This window comes from Thermoascus crustaceus (genome assembly GCF_041956765.1).
Source record: "Thermoascus crustaceus strain CBS 181.67 unplaced genomic scaffold VTN00scaffold_5, whole genome shotgun sequence".
Taxonomy (NCBI): Eukaryota; Fungi; Ascomycota; class Eurotiomycetes; order Eurotiales; family Thermoascaceae; genus Thermoascus; species Thermoascus crustaceus.
In genome coordinates, this window is record NW_027192531.1 from 1,696,308 (window position 1) to 1,707,305 (window position 10,998).

General features: G+C 50.7%; 4 protein-coding genes across 4 annotated transcripts; 3 read left to right on the forward strand and 1 right to left on the reverse strand.

The window, feature by feature from the left end:
• Positions 1-1,826: 1,826 nt before the first annotated feature.
• On the forward strand, positions 1,827-4,121 carry VTN00DRAFT_8128 (uncharacterized protein; the record flags this gene model as incomplete). Its single annotated transcript, XM_069434948.1, has 1 exon — positions 1,827-4,121. One exon carries the CDS (start codon positions 1,827-1,829, stop codon positions 4,119-4,121), a length of 2,295 nt encoding a protein of 764 aa, XP_069286394.1.
• Positions 4,122-5,036: 915 nt separating this feature from the next.
• On the reverse strand, positions 5,037-6,531 carry VTN00DRAFT_8129 (uncharacterized protein; the record flags this gene model as incomplete). The annotated part of the gene is made up of 3 exons (XM_069434949.1): positions 5,037-6,059; positions 6,110-6,321; positions 6,384-6,531. 3 exons carry the CDS (start codon positions 6,529-6,531, stop codon positions 5,037-5,039), a joined length of 1,383 nt encoding a protein of 460 aa, XP_069286395.1.
• A 58-nt stretch (positions 6,532-6,589) lies between these two features.
• On the forward strand, positions 6,590-6,880 carry VTN00DRAFT_8130 (uncharacterized protein; the record flags this gene model as incomplete). Its single annotated transcript, XM_069434951.1, has 1 exon — positions 6,590-6,880. One exon carries the CDS (start codon positions 6,590-6,592, stop codon positions 6,878-6,880), a length of 291 nt encoding a protein of 96 aa, XP_069286396.1.
• Positions 6,881-8,560: 1,680 nt separating this feature from the next.
• On the forward strand, positions 8,561-10,287 carry VTN00DRAFT_8131 (uncharacterized protein; the record flags this gene model as incomplete). Its single annotated transcript, XM_069434952.1, has 4 exons — positions 8,561-9,067; positions 9,140-9,500; positions 9,549-9,889; positions 9,952-10,287. The coding sequence occupies 4 exons, from the start codon at positions 8,561-8,563 to the stop codon at positions 10,285-10,287; spliced, it is 1,545 nt and encodes a 514-aa protein (XP_069286397.1).
• Positions 10,288-10,998: the final 711 nt, after the last annotated feature.

Sequence of the window (10,998 nt, forward strand, 5' to 3'; positions counted from 1 at the left end):
TACTCCTCTCTCTCTCTCTCTCTCTCTTGCTTCTGGAAATTCCCCCCATCTTCAGCCTGTCATGGGTTGATACATCTCTGGATCTGAGAGGAAAAGAACGCATGGCGCGTGCTTTTTATTTTGCTCGCAGCAGACGGCTTCCTGATGATTGTCGTTCTTCCGTGCGCCTTAGCTCCTCCTTATCAGTGATCATCGATCCCTCCTCGTGCAGCCGCATGTAGCCGGGGTGTATCTCCCGGCGGTGCTTTTCTACTAGTATTATGGGGTTCTACGGGGCCATTTTCTGGCCATATCTTGTTAGAAGGGAACGACTTCATGTCTGTGGGGCGTTACGAGAGCCATTTCTGTCCTGCTACGCCGTTTTCCAAGCCAGATGCTTACAGTGAGTTAGGGTTGTTAACGACCTCCATCCATCATGATCCATGGATGGATTGCTTGGGGTCCGTTGGACAGAGATCGATTCCAGTATCTTCAAACGAAGGGAAACGGTGCCAATGGATGGTTGTGTTTGTAATGTACTGCATCTGGCCAGATCCAAAGTGGCTGCTGACAGCATCATCAGGATAACTCGAGTCCCTCCGCGGATAAGAAGCGCGCCCCCAACACATCTCCATCGACCTAAACGAGCCTGTTTGCAGATGAACAGGCATCGTGATCTCCAATACTAATCCCCTGCTGGCTCGTCGCAGTTCGCCGTCCTCCTGCGGGTATCCTCGCTTCCGCGCCACCGTCATCGCTATCTTCCCGTTGACTAAACCATGCGACGTCACATCAATGCGCGCTGATAACCCTCCCAACGCTAACTGGACGTCCGCTCCGCTGGCCTTTGCCCGAAACGAACCCAAACCCACCGCGGTCATTTAAGCCACAGTGCGTCTTCTTCCTTCAAGCATCCTTGAGTCCGTCCATAATTATCAACCCCCGGTTCTTTGGTTTTGACCCTCTTTCGAACCTTGGACGACGGATCCGCTTGCCCCGTTAGGCTGTACCGTTTGCTCTCTCTTGATGGATCCAACAGGAGAGTTAAGTCGCGCGGGATGTCCCAGAGCCTTGGTCGAGCTAGGCAGAATAAGTTAACATTCAGGAACAGAACCGGCAGCCTTGTGGGAGCAGGGATCCATGGTATCCGGCATCGACCAAGCTGCATCGCTGCGGCATCTATCCATCTCCCACAGGACAGTCGCTTGCCGATTTGCTCCCTTAATAACGCTCTGGGGAGTCGCTCTGCATCGGCAGATAATGAGATATTGTTAATAATGGGAAGGGGAAGGATATCGTAGGCTGATGGCTTGCTTCATTATTGGATGATCCTGGTTGATACCATGGTCATGAGGGTCCTGCCTTCATATCTATCCTGGAGTGGTCTGTGTCTCTCTGCATGGCGCCCTGCCGCGTTGTCGCGTGGCCCTCTCCGATTTCAGGGATCATACTACTCCGTACGGGGGAGTGGTGGGCCGGCTCTATCTGAGCGGTTTAATCTTCCATTACCCATCATCTCAGACTGTGCCAGTATTTCCAGAGAGAGAAAGCCCGCGCTAGCTGCAAATCTAACGGCTCTCTCCCCAAGCGTTTAAATGCATCCGCTCCCTCACTGCCTCCGCCACTATTGATCTGTGTTCCGTAGGATCGGTGCTCTGACTCTCCAAGATCCTGATAAGTAAAGCATACTAGTGATCGCCCAGCTCTGCGTTGCTTTCCACCATGACAGACCCTGGTTGCCGTTGACAGCCACAAGCGCAACAATCTTGAACTACTAGACACCATATAATTATACAACTAGCCTCCTGACACCCTTGTTGTCGCTCTCCCGTCGCCATGCGCCAGCAATGTCGGAACCAACATCGCTGTGGTGGACGAAAGAGAGGGTAGAGGCGACCCTCTCCGCTGGCTATGTTGTCTCTCACCTCAAGCCTGAGAACCAGGACCGCCTCTTCTCATTGCCCCCTTGGGGCGAGGGCTTGACCAGTGAGACCTATATGGACTGGATCCTCGCGAAAGCAGGCAAGCTCTTTCTGATCCTGACCGACATTGGCATCCCAGATCGGATCTTCGCTCTCGTCGATGAGTCCTATGACGACTCAGATCTTCCAATTGCTGCCCACAGTGTCGACCTCCTTCACCTTTCTCCCGACGGGGAGAGTCCTGCTTTGGACTCGAAATTTTTCCACGCTCAATGGCGGTTCCTAGTCCGCGGAATCAAGGAAGGGGAGCATGTGAAATACTCGGAGAATGAAGGAGTGCCAGTGGAAGTGCAGCGTAGCGGTCTCACTCTTTCGAACAAAGACGGCATCGAGAAGGTGGTCTTGTCCGGAGCAGTATGTCGCGTGTACTTGCGTACGCAGGTCAAAATCGGTGGTGCTCCCCACTTTTTCGAGGAAGCAGAGGTGCTGGATGAAGTCAGGTCGTTGAGGAGACTGGCGCATGAACACCTTTTCTCCGTTTACGGTTCCTATTTCGTCGATGATAGCATCTACGTTCTCTTCTCCGGGACATATGAACGCACGCTGATGTCTTTCCTTACCGACGTACCCCAGCGCTTCAAGCGTCTCCCGAAACCGCAGCGTAGGGAAATACTGGTAAACTGGCCTCATTGTTTGGCGAATGGCCTCGCGTGGCTCCATTCCCACGGACTGGCTCATGGTGCCATTCGTCCGTCAAACGTCCTGATCGATTCGAATCATAACATCTTCCTGGGACAGTTCGAGGCTCTTGACACGCTGTTACCACCTGCGAAAGTCGATGATGTGGAGGCATACCAGTATGCTGCCCCTGAGCGTTGGGTTCGTACTGCTGCAGTCCAGGAAACTGCCCCATCGCGTACTATGCTTCCTTCTGGAGGGCGAACGGCACGGAAGCAGTTTTCTAGCCATTCAACAAAGCCCAGTCTTCCAAAGCTGTCCGAATCGCAACGGAAAAGCTGGCAGTCGGACAGTTCCAGACCGAGTTCGTCTGCCTCGAAGGAAACGGTCATAAGAGTTGGACTCCCGGGATCTCCAAACAGAGCTTCATACGCTCTATCTTCCTCCTCTTCCTCCGGCAATGGTGGTAGTGGCAGGAAGCGGCCCTTCACCTCCCTCAGGAGGCCGATATTCTACGCTCCTTCCATCACCTCTTCGAACTCGTCCGACTTGACAACACAGGCTGTCAAAACCACACCGAATCCTGTTGGATTGCCCAGTCTGAATTCCCACGCCACCGTGGTCCAGACATGGCAATCCCATCAACAATCCAACCCCCAATCCTCCGACATATTTACCCTTGCCGCCATCGTCCTCGACATCTTCACACATCTCTGCAAGCGGAAGCTCTCTGCTTTCGTTCACCATCGTGGCGCTAAAAATCGAACCGCAGGCCGTGGAGGCGGTGTCGCTGATGCCTCATTTCACCTCGACCGGAATTTCGCGCAGGTAAACTCATGGATCACACTCCTCGATCACGATGCAAAGAAGCACAAGAACCCCGTCTTCCGGGCCGTGAAACCGATGCTCGCGGTAGTGCGGGAGATGCTGGCCAAGGATCCAGAGAAGCGGCCCTCGGCGATCCATGTGGACCGTCAATTCACGAACGCTATACGGCAGCTAGATGGCGTTGTTGAACTGCATTGTCTGTCGAAGACGCCTCGTCCAGTCAAGATCGACACATCTCGTCCCGACGGAACTAAGACAGAAGCAGAAGCAGAAGTAGATCCGTCATCAGATGAAACGTTTCTCCACGACTCTACTTCTGAGCCTGCGACACCTGCCAGCACCGAAGAAATCCCAGCACAGACAGGCGGTCCAGTAGGTATTACCACGAGTAGTAACGGCTCCTCGCCACCACCATCCATCTCCGGACTCGACTTCAGCCTCGGAAACGGTGAATGGGACTCATCATATCTCGAAAGCAGCGACACAGATCAAGATCAAGAAGAATACGAACCCGAAATCGCTCTTTTCGAAGAAGATCTCGTCGACGCTAAGAAAAATAACTGGCGCGATACAGCTTCAACTTTGATCGCGACATCACCGTCAGCGGAGTCGCTGGTTTACTACGGCAGCGCTGCTGCTCTCCGGGGCCGCCCGTTACCCATAAGGACGACGAGTATGTCGAATATTAAGAAGTCTCTGTCGAAGGGACAGTAGGTTTCTACATGATTCTGATCTGATCACCTACTTCCATTTCTCTCTCGTCTTCTCACTATCTATAAAGTTTAATTCCACTATCATCTTCATCTTCTTCTTCATCATCGAAACCACGGAAGTGTACGAACGAATCCTGATTTCTTTCCTTCCTTGTCTCTTCTTTATACCTCGCATGACTACCTACCTATCTATCATCCACGTCCTTCGGCGTATGTATGGTGGCGGACATCTCTTTTTCTCGAGTCTCGAGCTCAATAGCGCTGATGAAGCACACTATATTCCACTTTCCCTCCCTCTGTCTCTCTCTTATGTCGTTTCCAGGTGACCCTAGCCCCGACGTTTTCGATTTCCTTTGTTTGTCTCCGTCGTCCCCCTTTTTCGTGGGCTCCTTTCTTTTCTTTCTTTCCTATACTTTACCAGTGGGAAATCCTAGTTGTTTCCCTGCTCTGTCTACTTTACGTGACATGTTGAGTTTACTGCTATTGATGATGATCTGTGTTACAAAGTGTTCACCTTCCTGTGTCAAACAGTCACATTATATCATATAGGCAATATCTGAATAACATCAGTCAATGACATCTCATAGTATCGTTTTCCGAACGTAATTCGATGATTTTCGGAAGCGTTGAGTCCATGCTGATATCTCGGACGATTTGGACTTATCGAATTATGTGGCAGGTGATAGCCTACGACTGTTCTCTCTGTAGTCCAAAAAGATAAGAAGGGACAAGACTATCAGTAAGGTAAGGTGCTGATTTTGATTTTTCAGAACAGCCGGCATTAATGTATGTCTAATTCATGATGTACGTATCCATACAATCGTGCGGAGAGAATTCAGAATACACTAGCTATCGTGGCGGTCACTTCGCCGTCCACGCATATCTAGGTAATAATGATCAACACTTTGGTCACACTTCACAGCCACCAACCAACAACTGCAGCAAGCGTTGACAGCAATACAACCATCTTACCAAGTCCAACTGCACCGCCCGAGGCTGCGGCATTAATTCGGTTTGCCCCGCCGGTCTTCACGGTGGCCGCATTCGTGGGAACTCTCGCTACAGGTCCGGTTGCTTTGACTCCAACAGAGGCAGCTCCAGTAGTAGGTGCAGCCGCTGGCCTTGTAAACAAGGTCATGGTCTGCCCCAAAGTTGGAAGAGGGGACTTTGGATCTACATCCCAGCCACCAGCCGTGGGTGCCGGGCAAGGAGGGGGCGTCAGACTGGATGCTGAGGCGGCATAGTCTGTCAGAGCAACGCCGGACGGTGTAAGAGTGGCCCAGCGGGACTTGAGATTCTCGAAATCTGGGACTACTGGCGTCGGAGTTCCCTGGCGCGTAAATCCATCGTAGACGAGGGTGTTTGTGGGGTCGGCATCCGGAGCAGGCGGCCCATAACTGATCAGTCCGTAGTTGTTGGCTTCCTGAATCCATTCATAGACGAGTACACCAGACCAGGTACCCGACATCTCGGGACCAAAGATGGCAGTCTGGTCCATGAAATCCCGTGGAGGGTTTGTATTGCAGCCTGTTTCAGAGAAGAAAATAGGAACCGGGTACCCAGATGCGTTCTTCTGGAGCATATTATACCCGGACACCGTGTATGAAGAGTCGCCGCACCATTCATAGGCATTGAGTGCGAAGAAGTCAAGTCTCTCCAAAGGATCGCTCGAGCACACCAGGTAATTCTGAAGCATGGGACGCAAGTCCGCAATGTCTGCCGCGGAATATCCAACAGGGATTTGGCGATAACCTTTCGAGTCTCTGTACACCTTGATGTCGCGGGCAGCGGCCAGGACAAAAGGAGCGGCTCTCGCACCGTTGGACGTCGTGAGCACTTCGTTTCCTACAAACACACCCGCAGTATTGTCATAATGTTGAAACTCGTCAAGGACCCTCTTGAACGACTCGAACTGGGATTCGTTCCAATGAGGTTCAGTCTGTAGGTAGTCAGGACGGATATTTTAATCTGGTATATGCATTGACTTGCCTCTTCAATTTGGGTCGGAAAGTCGTCGAGGTCGACAAACAAGTATATCCCTGCGTCTGCCAGTGCGGACATGCATCCATCATGGTCCGCATCCGGATCAACGTGGTAGACTCGGATAGCATTGACGCCCAGCTCCCTCATCAGGGCCACATCCCTTTTGCACTGTTCTGTGTCGACCAGAGGGTCTTTGGGAACGAGCTGGTAAGCAACTCCTGGAAGAATATATCGTCAATGGCTCTGTTGCGAAGGATTGATGGATGGGAAGAGTACATACCTCTCATGAAGAACTGTTTACCATCCTGGGTAAAAAACTTGGATCCTACTGCAGATAGGGGGGAGATGGCGAAGACTTGGGTAAGCTGTAGGCATGTCAGTAGCACGAAGCACAAGGCCACGGCCGGAAAATGCGAGAGAGTCATCATTGTGACAAGATCGATGCAGAAATAACAGGCTGCTATGTACTGTCTTTGCAGACTCAAGATGGAACTGGTGTTAAGAGGTGAAGAAAGGAGGGAAAAGGTGAAGAGAGGACCGGCGAGCTTTTGTCGACGGCGGTCTCCCGTCGCGCCTGATGAAGGAAACGCGGAAGGATCCAAACTGAGGAAGACGATACTTCCCAGACGGGCAACCAGGAGCAAAGAAGCAGGATCGAAGAAAGGCAGTCACATCGTGGTCACGGAAGTCGCAGCCCTCGACTTCCATGACAGCAACCGCTGCTCGCCATGGGAGAAGGAGAACAAGAAATCAGTACGAGAAAAGTCTCCCAGATAGCGAGACTGGGGAGACAGGCAGCTCTGTCAAGGAGCAATGCGACTAAATTCTAAGTACCTACTGTGGGCAATTTTTAGCACTGGTTGTTTTACCGCTATCGTCTCAATGTGGAAATCTTCAGTTGGTGAGTCTTCCCGCTGCCACTGACAGTTCATACTTAGGTAACAATATACCTAATGGACGGCATGTTTCACACAGGAAACCTATCCAAGGGACTTTTGCGCGCTGTTTAGATCTCATCGCTCCCACAAGAGATATATGCTTAAAATTGAGGCTTTTCATGTCCGTCCCAGTTCTGAGCATTGCCGTGATCTTGGGTGTCGCACCTTCAGGATATATCGTGGGTTCTCTGTGCTTCTACAAGACTGATGGGAGTCTCCGGAGTCTCTTGTCGATGGAAATCAAGTCGTGATAGGATATCGAATCGCGCTCTATGCAAAAGCTACCCACGCGACTCATCCTTTTGAATGCGGTGATCGATTCCCCAGAGACAGAAAACAATCTGATGTGGGGGGAGCAATCCGTATAAAAGAGCACTCACAGCTTATAAGGTGACAAGTTTGGAACCCATCTGACTCCCCAAGACATGATGTCGTCGGCGGTGCAGCAATACGCAGTAATCCCAAAGGTGGGGATTGAAGCCAACCAGCCACAATTTATCGAACCGTTGGCCCAGCTCACTGAGCAGTGTTTGGTTGGTGGAAGACAGATCGCACGGTGACCAAGTCCCGTGAGCGCTGATAACGTGGCTATAACGTCTTTGGCTGTGATTCTCCAGAACTCAGACAACGACGCTCTTATCGAACTGTCGAGCGGAGAGCGGACCCCCTTATCCGGACGCTAGACGGTATCCTGCTATGGCCCCAGTGCTTGAGACTGAAGGAACTCCGGACAGCCTGATGCCTTTTGAAGTCCTCCCCCACTTTTGCTTTCCTCGTTCTCCCCTTGTTTACCATTCACGGAAAGGCGCAATGAACGAAGGGATGAGCTCCTATTTCCAGGGCTCGAGCGACGATGCTAGACACACAAGCGCAGCTAATTCCACCGAGTTTATCTTGAAACCCTACCTAGGAAAGTCCGGATAATTTCCATAGCGGGTCTATACCCCGGGCAAGTGGAGAGCTTTAGGCTTGGTGACGGTGCTATCTGTTCACGCTATAGCACTTGATTCATTGCGGAACTCGAGTTATATTTCAAAACATGCATGCCCAAGAACCCATTGCATGAATTTATTAGCAGTTTCTTTCCTCTAAATGGTTTTGAATTATCTACGAGAAAGGAAACACTGACACCCCACTTCTAATTGGGTATAATGCTTCAAGAGAGCATCTGGAGATCAATCGTAACCCCACTTTTGAAGTTGCTCAGCTACAATCGCATTGATTTCCAAATTAATAATGCCGATATCATTGACTGACCTGAGTAGCTTTGCCGAATACTCTCTTTATAAGCTTTGGGATCTTTAATATAGGTACTTGGCACCTCACAGACGAGCCCTGGACGTTCCCTCGAGCTTCAGTTTCTCTGCTACTTGTTTCATCTTTTCTTTCTCTCAATGTTTATCGCAGCAACCATCCGACAATGATTGAGCTACCTACCTCCCCGTCGGTCTTGGTTGCCACGGTTGCCTTTCTAGTATGCATTTACAGGCTATTGCAGATTGGAAGGCGACCGAAAGGTATGCCCCCCGGTCCCCCAACAATTCCGATCTTTGGGAATCTTCACCAGCTACCTAGTGAAGATGTCCACGTTCAGTTTCGCAAATGGGCCGAAGAATATGGGGAGATGTACTCGGTAATGCTAGGAAACCAGCGCATGGTCGTGCTAAACTCGCCCAGAGTTGTCAAGGATCTCATCGACCTGCGATCCAACAACTACTCTTCCCGTCCCGAGATGTACGTCGGTCAGACGCTCATCTCGGGCGGCTACCGCCTGGTGCTGATGCAGTACGATGAGGGTTGGCGCAAGGCCCGCAAAATGATACACAATCTGCTCAACATCAAAACCGCGGTCAATTACATCCCTTTCCAGGAATTGGAATTGAGGCAGATGTTGGCAGACATGGTGAAGAGGCCGAACAAGTACCATGATCACGTCAGGAGATATAGCACCAGCTTGGTGACTAGCATTACCTTTGGATGGCGAAGTCTGGCTTTCAATGACCCTGAGGTTAAGCAAATCTACGAGGTGCGTACTCAGTTTCTCACATAGTCAGAAAGAACAAATGAAGATGATTACTGACAGCTGTACGTTGTTTAGGGGTTTGAACAGTTTGCCGTTGCCTCGCAGGTTTCTGCATCGATGCTTGACTACTTTCCCATCTTTCGTCTCCTTCCGGACTTTATAAACCCCAGCAAGAAGCGTGGAAAGGAACTGCACAAGGAGGAAATTGCGCTATATAAATTTTACATGCTCAAGGTCAAGGAGCGGATCCAGAAGGGAATTCTTACCGGATGTTTCTGCGAGGACATGTTCAAGAGACAGGAGAAAGATGGCTTTACGGATGACTGGGCGAGCTATGTCAGCGGGACTCTGCTCGAGGCCGGTTCAGACACCACTGCGTCCATCTTCCTTTCGTTCGCAGTGGCTATGATTAACTTCCCCGAAGTGCAAAAGAAAGGTACCGTCGGTTTGTCTCGTATGCTCGTATCTACTGACAATAGTACAGCCCAGGAAGAAATTGACCGAGTTATTGGCCCGGATCGCCTTCCTACCATGGCGGATGAGCCGAAGCTGCAATACATCCGGGGTGTCGTAAAGGAGTCACTTCGCTTCTTGCCTTCAAGCATTCTTGGTATCGTGCCGCACGCCACGACCAACGAAGACACCTACAACGGCTACACTCTGCCAGCTAAAACTGGAGTGATGATCAATGTCTGGGCTTTGAACAATGACCCTGAGCGCTACCCTAACCCTCGTGCCTTCGATCCGGACCGTTACAAGAACGATTTCCTCCGCGCACAAGAAAGTGCAACTCTGTCGGACCCATACCAGCGTGACCACTTCACCGTGAGTATCCAATTCCTGAAGACTTGAAAATTTCTGCGTGTCCAGACACTGACAGCTGCCAGTTTGGTGCCGGTCGTCGCGTCTGCCCTGGCCTGAACATCGCCGAACGATCACTGTTCCTGGGAATCGCATACATGCTGTGGACCTTCAACTTCTCGCACGCCCTGGATGAAAACGGCAAGCCGATACCAGTGTCTACAGAAGCTGTCACACAGGGAATTGTGTGTCGCCCCAAGCCTTTCCCGCTGAAACTGACAGAGAGAGACCCCAAGAAGACGATGATGGTTCTGAAAGCCTGGGATAACGCCAAGGAGCTGTTGACCCGGTACCCCGAGGGCATTAAAAGCACCCAGTACCAGAAGGACTGGGCGGAGTTTACGAAGAATGAAGTTTTCTAGATTTTTTTCCTGAGCAGCAATGCATTTTTTGGAGAACTATTTATGAGGAACTCATCTATGTACATATATCCAAAGGTACAAGGGCATTTCCACTTCGTTTTATCAGGCTAGGAGGTATGCTGATGAATCGAATGAATTTCACGAAGAGCCAGTCAGTCTTCTATGGGAATCTGGTAAGGCTTAAAAAAGGCTTTTGGTCTTTGGGTTAATAAATGTACGGAGTACTCGTGGATGGTCTTCGTACCAACTGCATCCTGATCCAATCCCAACACCCCCATGTATTGTGTGTACATACACCAACCACGTGGTACTGCATATCGACCTGGTAGTTTGAGTTATTAATTTCACGTGCCACTCTGGAGTGAGAAAAAAAATCACGCTGTACAAGAGCCCTTCCTTACCCATGCAAAAAGCTGGTAGTCACACGCCGGTTATTATCTCCGATATCGTATCTTATCGCTCACCAGGAAGTAACTTGTCGCCCGAATAAACTGGTTGCATACCGAGGTAACTCCAGGCCCACATGGCAGGCACCTTGTGTCAAGTCGAGTCGAGTTGCTATGTGCTGAAATGGAAAATATGTACATTGAGGCATGTCATGTCCTTAACGTAGCCCTTGATTGTTCCTGCTCACGTTCCTGCTCACGACGTCGATGGCTCCTCTCACTAGGTAGGTCCTGGCGCTAACCTCAGCTGGTACAGAGAGAGAGA